General features: G+C 46.4%; 1 protein-coding gene across 4 annotated transcripts in view; it reads left to right on the top strand.

Moving 5' to 3' along the window:
* Window positions 1-609: 609 nt before the first annotated feature.
* The window catches only part of GCLC (glutamate-cysteine ligase catalytic subunit), a 52,169-nt gene continuing 39,792 nt past the window's right edge, over window positions 610-12,986 (top strand). The window contains exon 1 of one of the 4 annotated variants that reach the window (XM_042848806.2): window positions 610-1,162. In XM_042848806.2, the coding sequence (XP_042704740.2) occupies window positions 1,013-1,162 (150 nt within the window). In that variant the 5' untranslated portion in view covers window positions 610-1,012. Of the gene's footprint in view, window positions 1,163-4,526; window positions 4,671-12,986 lie in introns of those variants that run through there. The other 3 variants (XM_005300215.5, XM_065587793.1, XM_042848805.2) reach the window with 3 other exon arrangements.

The following is a 12,986-nucleotide window of genomic DNA, read 5'->3' as shown; positions in this document are numbered from 1 at the left end:
CCAGATGAGGCCTCACCACTGTCAAATAGAGGGGAATGATCACATCCCTCGATCTGCTGGCAATGCCCCTACTTATACAGCTCAAAATGCCATTTGCCTTCTTGGCAACAAGAGCACAATGTTGACTCATATCCAGCTTCTCGCCCACTGTGACCCCTAGGTCCTTTTCTGCAGAACTGCTACCTAGCCATTCGGTCCCTAGTCTGTAACAGTGAATGGGATTCTTCCATCCTAAATGCAGGACTCTGCACTTGTCCTTGTTGAACCTTTAGCACGTGCTAACTCAGGGAGTCTCTTTATTTAATACTATTTTAAATATTCCTGCCCCAGAGGGCTCGCGGGTGCCATACACTAGCTGGGATCACTACCAAGTGACTAAGCTCAGTGCGGGAACGACCAGAGCCATGGTGTGTGCACCCCAGAAAACACTGGTACAATCTGTGACGCTTAAGAAACCCATTTTTCCCGAGGGAAGAGACGATACTTCGGAAACCCCTTGTTCAAGTGACCGCAGAGGGGGACGCCCGAGCCCAGCAGGCTCCCGGGCAATCCGCCGGAGCAGGTGGAGTTCAGAGCCGCCTTTTCCCGGCAAGGGCGTCCCCCACCTACAGAGCAGCAAAGCGGGGCTCGAGCTGCGAAGCAGGGCGCAGGAAGTTCCCGGCCAGCAGGGCTCCGCCTCCAGCCTGCAGCGGGAAGTGGAGGGTCCTCGTGTCGGCAACAACCTCCCGGCCCCTCAGCTCGGGGGCCGTAGGTGTCCGCCCGGGCCCTCCCCGCGGGGTGACCGACAGCCTAGGGGCGGGGCGCGGGGCGGGCCCGGCGGAAAGTGCTGAGTCACGGCCTGACGCGGGCCGCCGCCGCCCGCCCGTCACGTGCTACGCCGGGACACAGGTTCCTACCGCCGCTTCCGCGCACTGCGTTCCGAGCCGGCGCGGGGACACCTGCCGCTCCCGCCGTTCCGAGAGCCCGGGGCCGGCCGCGCCGCCCTGCCCCACTCGGCTGCGGAGGCCTCGGCATGGGGCTGCTGTCGCAAGGCTCCCCGCTGAGCTGGGAGGAGACGCAGCGGCACGCGGAGCACGTGCGCAGGCACGGCATCCTCCAGTTCCTGCACATCTACCGCGCCGTGGCCGAGCGCCAGAAGGACGTTCTCAAATGGGGGGACGAGGTGAGCGGGGCGGGCGTCCCCCTGGGGCCGGGGGCAGGTGTCGGGCGGCCGCGAGGGGGGGACGCTCTGCCTGTCAGCTTCTGTCCCGAGAGCCGTGCTGGGCACCGGCCGGGAGCGGCTCGCGCTCGCCCCCTGGGGGCTGGGCGGGTATGGACGCGGCGGGCGGGCGACCAGGTTGGTGCCCCAGGTACCTACTACAGCTCGCGGGCTGGCAGCGACCGCCGCACCCCCGGCGCCTTTGATTTCGCTGCCTGCTTCGTGCGTGTGGCGCTTCGCTCCCTGGGGGTGGGGGCAGCAACTCTCCGTCGCTGTTTTAACTGCCTCCCCCTGCAGTGTGCGCTCCGGACCAGAGTGATGATAAACGCTTTCCCGTGGCATCTGTAGATGTGCGATACTTGGGGCGCTGCTACCTCCCAGCAACTGCAGTGGGTTGCTTTTTTAAAGCAAAAAAAATCTTGTGCTTATTGAGCCCAAGCCCTTTCTGCTTTAAAAAACGAGTCTTAAAAACTAAACTACAGAACAGGGCGATTCATATTAAGCCTCTGACATAATTGTCAGGAGTGGGAAATTGTAAGGGGAGGTTGGACAGTGTCTAGGAGATTAACTTCAGTTAGGTTCCTGGAGAACATCTGTTCAGGATTCATCTTTTGGGATTTAGCTCCTGAGCTTGAGATTGATGGAACCCCCCAGTTCTTCAAGGTTTCCTTTAAAGTCTTGAGTGCACTAGTGACAGAGGTAGAGTGAGTGTCATTCTCCCTACCATATGGTTCATGGTAAACTACCCCAATTTGCCCCCGCAGACACTATTCTGTATAGGTTCTATTCTATCACCTGTTTTATACTCCAGTACTTAAACAACACTCATGCTCATAGTATCTGAGCATCTTCCAGTCATTCATTAAACAAGGTGATGTTTATTCTCTCATCCCCTCCTATGTGCCATGGAGTGTTTTAGTAGGTTTTTTGTTTTTAAATACACCTGTTGCTATGTATTTATAAAGTCAAAGAAGTGCTCCTTGTACTTGGAGTGGAAGATGGTGAGGTTTGTGATAGTTTTCAGTTCCTGGAGGAGTTCATTCCACAGCCTTGGACCAGACTCTGAGAAATTTCTATCTCTTGCACAGAATAACTTAACTCTTATTACTTAACTCGAGGCTTCCCTGCCCCACAATGGGATCTAGGATACCACCATTCTGTCAAAAATGTTAAGGAAGAGCTGGCAGGTCACAGCTTGAATCATACTACAAATATTTGGTCTCATTACTATAGTTATTGAGTAGTACATCTCCATAGGAGGTAACCTCAGGAGACCTGGAGATCCCAGTAGGAAGCAAGATAGACAAGGGACTCTCTCTTGCATGCACCTCAAGCTCTGTTCATAGATCATTGTCAAACCAGAGAGATCCAATCTGCTATTAGGAATAGGTTTTCAGACACTTCCCTTCCAAAGCACAGTAAACACAGGTATAATCAAACCTGGGAAGGGGTCCATTATGAAAGAATTTAGTCTTTAATGGCTTATAAATGCTCTGGAGATTCAGGCAACCCTGTACACACTGGCGGTTGTCAGAGACCTTGTATCCGAAAAGGTGGTTATGGGGCAAGTGCACTGTTGGGCCACCAGGTTTTCTGTAAATAATCCAGGAAGGCTTTTGACTGTGCCTCCTGTTTGGGAAGTTCTGCGAGTGTGGGAGTGAGCTCTTGAGCCCCTTGAAGATAGCTGGGCAAAGAGACTGCCCTCTCTGCTGAGGGAATGTAGGTCTCTTCTTTTCTCCACTCTTGGGCCTGGTCCCCACTAACCCCCCACTTCGGGGTAAGGTACACAAATTCATCTACGTTATTAACGTAGCTGAATTCGAAGTACCTTAGTCCGAACTTACCGCAGGTCCAGACGCGGCAGGCAGGCTCCCCCGTCGATGCCGCATACCCCTCTCGCCGAGCTGGAGTACCGGTGTCGACGGCGAGCACTTCCGGGATCGATTTATCGTGTCTAAACCAGACGCGATAAATCGATCCCAGAACATCGATTGCCTGCCGCCGGACCCTCCGGTAAGTGTAGACGTACCCTTGGCTGTAGCCGTTTTTAATGTTCTTTCTCTGATGACCAGACACAAGCTACCAAATCTGGCCTGGAAAGAGAGCACTACTGTGGACACATTGTCCATGAGCAGTCTCAGGATCAAGGAGTAGCAGAGGAGAACTTGTTATACCAATAAAAACTAGCAGGATCTTATTAAAGGGGACAAGATAAAGATGCCACATTTATTATGATAACAATTTGATTTATGACCAATAATTAATATCTTAATCCTTATACACACACATTATACCTATACACACACACACTTACACACACACACACATCCATCAGATGTTCTGCAGCTGCTGCATAGTTACCAGTCCTGCTTGAGTCTGTGGCTTGAGTTTGCAGCTTGGGTTCGTAGCTTGTGGCGGCTAACTGGCCAGGAAAGCCGGGCACAAAGACGAGCTGGGTCTCTGTTGGTCATGCACCGATGCCCTTCCATGTTGGCAGCAGAATGTTACCCTCCTCCAAAGTTTTCCATCTCACCCATCCTTTTTGTAGGCTTTAGTTTGAATCCAGAGTCTATAGGTCCTGCTGTGTCACGCTGCCGCCAGGTTTGGTGATTGATCACCTGTCAATTGCAGACATGACTTTCAGCCTGGGACCTGGCTTTGATCCTCCTCCTATTGTACCTTTTCTTTTTAGGGTGGATTCTTCTTACTTTGTTAGGGCTCTTGTCTGCATCTTCAGCTGTTGGTGTTTGAACTCTATTTAAATCAGGACAGGCTGGGGCTGGAGGTTGATTCCATCATACATACCTCATTCACACATCTAAACTAAACTAATAAGATTACAGCAGGGTTTGCAAAAATGAAGGTTGCAGCAAGCCCTTACAAAATGGAGTAAGCGTTTTAAAATGGGGTTTGAATTACAATATGGCAAACAGTGAACAGAAGTTACACTGTAGGCAAGTGTAATAAATGGTGAACAGAAATTACAATACTGAAACAGTGCAAGTCTCAGGGATTTAAGCAGGAATTGGATTGATAATGAAACTTACAAAGGCAGCTGACTGAGCAGCTATGGCTCTTAACAAGCATCTTAATTGTTAATTAGCCAGTTATTGGGGTAACCGGTTTTATGAATGAATATTGTTTCATTCATAAAACTTTACTTATGAAGTTACATTAATAAAGTAAACAATTAAAAACAATTTCATTCATCAGTCCTACAAACTCCCGCCATTTTAGTATGAAAGTTAATTTTTTTTTTTTTTTTTTTAGGTTTTCTATTACATCTTTTTTAATGTTTTCCTCTTCTCTTTTTTTGGTCTTAAATTAGCTTTTCTTTCTGGAAGTTTCCTCTCCCATGCAGAAGAACTGACTGGAGCTATCTGAGGGCAACTTTTATACTTGGCAGATGCAATGCATGATGTTCAGTAGCGGGAATGGCTTGCCCTCTTCTTGGCTGCTGATGTTCTCAAGGGTAGGGTTACCATATGTAACAAATAAAAAAAGAGGACCCTCCACGGGGCCCTGGCCCCGCCCATTTCCCAGCCCCGCCTAACTCCGCCCCTTCTCCACCCTAACTCCGCCCCTCCTTCCTCCCACTCCCAACCACACGAAAAGGGCTGCCCAAGCGCTACCGGCTTCACGGTTTGCCCCTGACTCTTCGGCTCTGTTTAAGAGCCAAGCTGCCCGAGCCAGCGCTACCGGCTTCGGGCAGCCCCCCTTGCCTCCGGACCCCAGCCGCTAGAGCAGAGCAGCTGGAGCCGGGGAGGAGAAGTGCCTGGCTGGCGGCTGGGGTCCGGAGGCAAGGGGGGCTGCCTGAAGCTGGTAGCGCTGGCTCGGGCAGCTTGGCTCTTAAACAGAGCCGAAGTCTGAGAGGGGAGGACTCTCAGAGCAGCCGCGGGAGGGGAAGTGCCCGGACGGTATTTTTCCCGGACATGTTCGGCTTTTTGGCAATTCCCCCCGGACGGGGGTTTGATTGCCGAAAAGCCGGACATGTCCGGGAAAAACCGGACGTATGGTAACCCTACTCAAGGGTCAAAATCTTAAGATCTAGGGGAGTTCTACCAATCTCATGCTAAAGAGCTAAAATGTAGGCCTGAGAAGCCTGTAGGCCTTCAGGGAAGCAGAATTACAGGCAACAAACTTTCCCTCTTTCTGGTTGTCCTGACCTGTTGCCCCAGATGTAGTAATACAGATTTGTGTACTGTATTATGTTGTGCCTTTCAGAGAGCAGGTTAATACCTGTGACTCCTCCTTTAAAAATGTTTTTATAGAGCAAGCAGGAGTTGTCTCAACTCAATCAGAAAAGATTATTTCATTGCTGTTATTTGTTTACCGTTGCTACATAATGCATTGACACCTACTAGTTTTTACTTGTCAGAGTAGTATCAATCAATGTATGTTAAGATAGCTCTGTCTTGACATATTGTAAGCTGCTATTTCACTGGGTCTTAAGGGATCAACAAGGTATTGGAATCTGTCAAACATTAGTTGGTGAAATTTGTGATTTGAATTTATGGTTCTGTGTGCACACAGAACAGTAACTTATTTTACTTCCATATTTTTTTCAGCTCGTAAAATAGTTCGTTTGTATTACACTGACTAGTTGAAAAAGAAATTTGATTTTTAGATTTCTCTGATCAAATAGCCAGAAGGATTGTGGAAAACTTTGTGGCATCTTATGTTGAACTCAGAAGAATTAACCGTGTTTTAAACTTAACAAAAGAAAGTGCTGTGGACTTGGACCTTGTATACCAAATTATAGCTTGAAAAATGTTTTTATTGCCTTGGCTATAAACCCTTAAAGATAGGAATTAAAAATGAAGATGACAGCTCACTTAACTGTAGTGATACAGGCAGGGCTGCTGTAATAAAACTGATGTTATAAGATACTAAACTGCTCAAGATAGTTAAGACCAAAGCAGACTGAAGAACTTCAAAAAGATCTCACAAAACTAAGTGATTCAGCAACAAAATAGCAAATGACATTTAATGTGGATACATGTAAAGTAATGCACATTGGAAAAAATAACCCCAACTATACATACAATATGATGGGGCTAATTTAGCTACAATGAATCAGGAAAAAGATCTTGGAGTCATCGTGGATAGTACTGTGAAGACGTCCACGCAGTGTGATGAGGCAGTCAAAAAAGCAAACAGGATGTTAGGAATCATTAAAAAGGAGATAGAGAATATATTATTGCCTTATATAAATTGATGGTACGCCCACATCTTGAATACTGCATACAGATGTGGTGGTCTCATCTCAAAAAAGATATACTGGCACTAGAAAAGGTTCAGAGAAGGGTAACTAAAATGATTAGGAATGGGTCCCATATGAGGAGAGATTAAAGAGGCTAGGACTTTTCAGCTTGGAAAAGAGGAGACTAAGGGGGAATATGATAGAGGTATATAAAATCATGAGTGATGTGGAGAAAGTAGATAAGGAAAAGTTATTTACTTATTCCCATAATACAAGAACTAGTGGCCACCAAATGAAATTAATGGGCAGCAGGTTTAAAACAAATAAAAGGAAGTTCTTTTTCACACAGCGCACAGTCAACTTGTGGAACTCCTTGCTTGAGGAAGTTGTGAAGGCTAGGACTATAACAGCGTTTAAAAGAGAACTGAATAAATTCATGGAGGTTAAGTCCATTAATGGCTGTTAGCCAGGATTGGTAAGGAATGGTGTCCCTAGCCTCTGTTTGTCAGAGGATGGAGATGGATGGCAGGAGAGAGCTCACTTGATCATTACCTGTTAGGTTCACTCCCTCTGGAGCACCTGGCATTGGCCACTGTCAGTAGACAGGATACTGGGCTAGATGGACCTTTGGTCTGACCCCGTATGGCCGTTCTTATGTTCTTATTTCTGAGATACAGTTGAGTAAGCTCTGGTCAAGTGTAGGTAGTCTCTTGGTCTATCCAAGGCCGTAATCAAGTGTCTTGATGTTTTTGGTCTTTTGGTCTCGAGATGAAAACCTTGTCTTTGTTTCTGGGACCTTGAAGTGAAAAAATTCCTTTAAAAAAACAGAAATAAAGCTATCAAATGTATACTTGCCTGCCCAGCTCTGTGTCGAACACTGAGGTAGATAAACAGTGAAGTCATTACCTGCAGATCCTATCTGTTCTTGTCCACAGGCAGATAGAAATATTTAAAAGATGCCTTCCCCCTTCATCTCCAAAATTCCTTTTCACAAAGTGGAGTCACTGTGTTTGCTTGTGAATGCAGAGAGAACCTGTAGCCTGGGGTTGTAGAGCGTCCAATGTCCTTGTCCATTCTAGAACATTGTCATTTTGTCATAACATAGCATACCTGTAGCACACTATGCACTTGGCTTACAGAGGTGTAGCACATCAATGGCTTCCCTGACTTCAGTTGGAGATGCAAGTGCTTTCCACCTCCGAACATCAGGTGGAAGGTATCTGGACATAAAACAGCATTCACACCATCATTGTGATCCACTTATTCTGAACAAAGCTAAGCATAGCTAACGTAGTGCTATATTCCTCCCAGTGTAATTCCACAATGTTCCTGCTCACCTTTCAGTAGCAAGTTTGAAAGATCAAAGCATTGGCTCTATGACCTCTTGAACTGCTAATCTACTATCTTGTGTACAGGCTTGGGAGAGGCTAAGATGATGCTCGGTCATGTCTTTGCCAGGCTGCTTCCCTCTCTTTTTGACCCATCTCTCCCAAAAAAACCAACACTGCTCCAACAACTGAACCGCCACAGCAGCGAAGACAGACACACAAGAATAACAACAAATACAGCTTCTTGTTTAGAAAATCTTATTAAAAGTCTCTTTAAAATTACAAAAGAAAGTTCTTATAAAAAGGAGAGGGCATCATTCACCTTTCTTTTAACTTTTCCTTATTTACAGTCAAATTAATGATTCATTGTAGTGCAGGTTGACAGATACTAGCGATATAAAGAAATACGCTGCAGGGAGGTAAGGTAGACCATATTCTGGCTTCTCCACAGTTACCCTCCTGAAAAGGTATCTATACACAGCAGTGCTTTACCAGTTTCTTGTTTTGTTCCAGTCCATCTTTCTGTCTGCAACTCAAAGCAGACATATGAAATTTAATTTTGCAGCCTCTGTTGGATTCCGAAGAGTGAAATGGCTGGGCTCTTGGCCACTAGACTCCGTTCCATTGCTTTGTGCTGTGCATGCACTTGGGTATACAAAGTGAAACTCTACTGATAAATTTTATTTAAGTTGTCTCTGCAGTCCACTTTGCTGCAAGACCGAACAAGATGATTGATGTTTTTCAGACCTTGTGCCTTGCCAGACCTGGAGTAAATGGTGTGAGCAAAAGAGTGACTAGAAGAGAGATGGGAAAAGGAACTGTAGGAGGGCTTGGTCAGGCCTAGTCCCTCCGCGGGGCTGTGGGGTATCCCACTGCCTCGCAATAGTTCGCTATGGGCCCAAGCCCTGGGTCAGGGCTGGCCAGTAAACAAACAGCCAGGTGCTCAGGCCTTAAGAAGGGGCTGAGCCAATAGTTCAGTATAAGCCCTGGCCCTAGGTCAGGGCAGGGCAGCAAACAAACAGTCGGAAGTTCAGGCTTCTGAGCATCTGGTGCGAGGGGGAGACTGCCACCCGTGAGTGGAGTGGCAGGGGGGACGCAGGCCCACCCGCTCCACTGCATCCCAGCCTGGGGCCTAGCAGCAGCAGAAGACTCGCTGCTGTGTCAGTGGGGATCCTGACCGCAACACACTGACATTGGTTCTGGCCCTGCTGTGGCCAGGCCAGGGTCGGCTGCCCCCGGGCTACTTCTGGACTCCCCTCGTAAGGTACCTGGGTTTGGCTGGCGGTTTCCAGCACCATCGGTTCCTCTGGGTAACTAGCGAAGGGTAGGCTCGGCTGCTCCTCGGGGTAGCTGGCAAGGGGTAGGCGCGGCTGCTCTGGCATCTGGCCTCTCTGGTGGCTGGCTTTCAAGGGAGCTCTGCAGTTGGGCTTTTCTACTTCCTGTCCTGCGCCGTAACCTCTGGGGGCGGGCGCAGGACCCCCTGGCTCCGCCCACGTTGGTGCTAGGGGAGGCTCGTCCCTCTGCGGGGCTGTAGGGTATCCCACCACCTCACTACAGGGACTAAGAAGCAGCACCAGAACAGGAAGGAGATGCTCCAGTGTGTGTGTAAAAGTTGCAAAGGGGGGTAACGTTTTTGGTCAAAATTAAAGCTGCAGACAGCAATAATGATGATTTTATGTGCAAGAATGTGAATGAAATGGCAGTCTGGCTTGCAATTTCTATTCTGTCCTTGCTTGTTTTTTTGAAATTAGACACGATGACCCTTCTATTGGATACAAGTCGTGCCACTGTCAGTTTTTAGGCATAGAATACAATGAGTGGATTCAATTTTCACAGGGTCATTTTCCTTTTAAAGAAAAGATGTATGAATTTGGACGGCTTGAAAACTTGTCTGGCAGCTAAGTATATTCGCCACAGTGAAGAATCTGTGCCACCACACTTCTTAAAATTTAAATGAATAATAAAACTGTCGTGTACTCTTTGTGCATTGTATTTAATTTTAATGTTATCGGTCAACTCTTTTTTGAGCTGTAAAAAAGTGCTCTCTCCTGGTTTTCTTGTACACCTTGTTTCTTCCTGACCCCTCTCTCTTCTTCATGGTGTATATTTTCCTACATTGTATTTCATCATCTTAACCCTTCCTTTTTTTCTACATTGTTCCGTCAGCTTCATCTATATTTATCAGACACATAGATGAAAATGATTTATTGGGGAAGAGTCAGCATGGTTTTTGTAAAGGGAAATCATGCCTCACCAATCTACTAGAATTCTTTGAGGGGGTCAACAAGCATGTGGACAAGGTTGTGTGATGGATTCCACCGGGGTGCCACCTGGAAGTGGGGTAACACTGAGCCACCGACCCACCAGGCTGGGCTCCCTCTCAGACAGTACTGCTGTAACAAGCTGCAAAGCCCTCCAGCCTGCACTTTGACCAGCATTCATACAGGTAGGGACATACCCAGCTGCAGTCACATCCAGGCTCTCTGACCAGCCCCTGAATAGGAAGGCTACAGCTATGGTAACTCCCAGCTCCCCAGGCATGCATCCCCTCTGGAGTATAAACCCAAAATTATACTGTCTTGTGCTGCACAGGGAACTGTACAGTGTAAGCTGATAAAGTTTTCTTCCTTCCTCAGTCTGGAGAGGAATAGGCAACAGCCTTTGCCCATTGAGTTATGATTCCCATATACTTCACTCTAACTCACTGGTTTAGATAAAGCAAAAACAAGTTTATTAACTATAAACGATAGCTTTTAAATGATAGCAAACAGATGAAAGCAGATTACCTAGCAAATAAATAAAACATGCAAACTAAGCTTAATATACTAAATAGATTGGATATTAATTAGCAGATTCTCATCCTGAGAGATGATACAAGCAGGCTGCAGATTCTTAAGGGGCAAGCTGCACTTGCTTACAGCTTGTAATCCCCAGGTGTTTCATTCACGGGCTAGAAATCCCTTTAGCCTGGGCCCAGCACTTCCCCCAGTTCAGTCTCTCTTCCTCAGGTGTTTCCAGGAGTCTTCTTGTGTGGGGAGTGAAGAACCACAGATGATGTCACTCCCTGCTTTATATAGCTCTTGTATAGGGCGGGAACCTTTGTTCCAAAGCTTGGTTCCCAGACCAATCTGTGGAAAAATATGGACATCCCACGATGGAGTCAAGAATCATGTGGCCTGGTCACATGTCCTTCTAGAGTCATAGCAGCCATTCCTTACAGGCTGTTTGGCGCGGTCACAGGAAGGCTCGCTAAGTGGGAGATAAGCTTCTCCTAAGGCCTATTGTTTTTTCCTAATGGCCCATTGCCCTGAATAGGCTCTTCCCCACCAACTATATAGACTGATTGTCTAGGGGGTGTTACCCAGGTGTACATACATTTGAAATGCAGATACATAGTCAATATTCATAACTTCAGGTACAAATATGATCCATGCGTACAAATATAATTAAATTTGGCAAATCATAACTTTTCAAATGACATTTCACATGACCCATCTTGCATAAAATGCATCATAATTATGCCATTATCATATATCTATATATAATATCAACGTGAAGAATATGGGGTTCAGTGTTGCTGGGTGATCCAGTGGGTATAGTGCACTTAGATTTTCAGAAAGCCTTTCACAAGGTCCCTCACCAAAGGCTCTTAAGCAGAGTAAGCTGTCATGGGATAAGCGAGAAGGTCCTCTCATGGATCAGTAACTGGTTAAAAGCTAGGAAACAAAGGGTAGGAATAAATTGTCAATTTTCAGAATGGAGAGAGGTAAATAGTGGTGTTCCCCACGGAGCTGTACCAGAAGCGGTACTGTTCAGTATATTCATAAATGGTCTGGAAAAAAGGGTGAACAGTGAGGTGGCAAAATTTTGCAGATGATACAAAACTACTCAAGATAGTTAAGTCCAAAGCAGACTGCAAAGAGTTACAAAGGGTTCTCCCAAAACTGGGAGACTGGGCAACAAAATGGTAGAATAAATTCAGTGTTGATAAATGCAAAGTAGTGCACATTAGAAAACCTGTACATATAAAATGGAGTCTATATTAACTGTTACCACTCAAGAAAGAGATCTTGGAGCCATTGTGGTTGGTTCTCTGAAAACATCCACTCAGTGTGCAGCGGCAGTCAAAAAAGCTAACAGTGTTTGGAATCATTAGGAAATCCATGCTACATCCACATCTTGAATACTATTGTGCAGATATAATCTCCCCATCTCATATGTATGTATTGGAAAAAGTATAGAAAGGGCAACAAAAATGATTAGGGGTATGGATCAGCTTCCATACGAGGAGAGATAAGGCTGGGACTTTTTAGCTTGGAAAAGAGACGACCAAGGTGGGATATTAATAGGCATCATGTTTAAAACAAACAAAAGAAACTATTTTTCCACACAACACAGTTGAACTGTGGAACTCTTTGCCAGAGGATGTTGTGAAGGCCAAGACTATAACAGGGTTCAAAAAAGAACTTCATAAGTTCATGGAGGCTAGGTCCATCAATGGGTATTAGCTAGGATGGGCAGGAATGCAAAGCCATGCTCTGAAGTGTCCTTAGTGTCTGTTTGCCAGAAGCTTGGAATGGGCGACATGGGATGGATCACTTGATGATTACCTGTTCTGTTCATTCCTTCTGAAGCACCTGGTGTAGGCCACTGTTGGAAGGCAGGATACTGGGCTTAGATGGACCATTGGTTTGACCCAGTATTGCCGTTCTTATGGTCTTATGCTAAACCAGAGACCTAAAATGAGGGGCCCCATTGCCAAGAGCAACACCCCGGCAAGAAGCCTAGCACTCCTTCCCATGTGAAAGGGAAGGGTAAGCTGGTTTCTTTACCAAAATGTAGTTCCTGGAATCTACATAGGGATGTTGTCTCTGGCTAGGAATTTGTCTGACAAATATGGAAGAGAACATATTCATTGCATGGATGGTAAGAAGACTCTACTAATTTAACTTTCATCTTTTGTGGTGCTTCCCAGAGCTAGCTCCTGTGCCAGCCCTCACATGCTGTTTAAAGCTGTTCCCAGCAGCAGCCGTCTCAGAGTAAAACCGATAGGTCTTTGGCAGTTGTATAATTGCCCACATCATTTCTGAATAGTTGTAAATTAACTGAAGCAGCTGAGGAAAAAAGAATCTGGGTGTCATTGCGCACAACTTAATAAAGACGTGCTCCATATGCTGTGGTGGTCCCCCCCCCCCCCCCCGAAAAGTGAACAGTGTTAGACTCCACAAGAAATGGATGGAAAATATGGCTGAAAAAT

This window comes from Chrysemys picta, chromosome 3, assembly GCF_011386835.1.
Source record: "Chrysemys picta bellii isolate R12L10 chromosome 3, ASM1138683v2, whole genome shotgun sequence".
Lineage (NCBI taxonomy): Eukaryota > Metazoa > Chordata > Testudines > Emydidae > Chrysemys > Chrysemys picta.
This window is presented reverse-complemented; position numbering and strand designations above follow the sequence as displayed.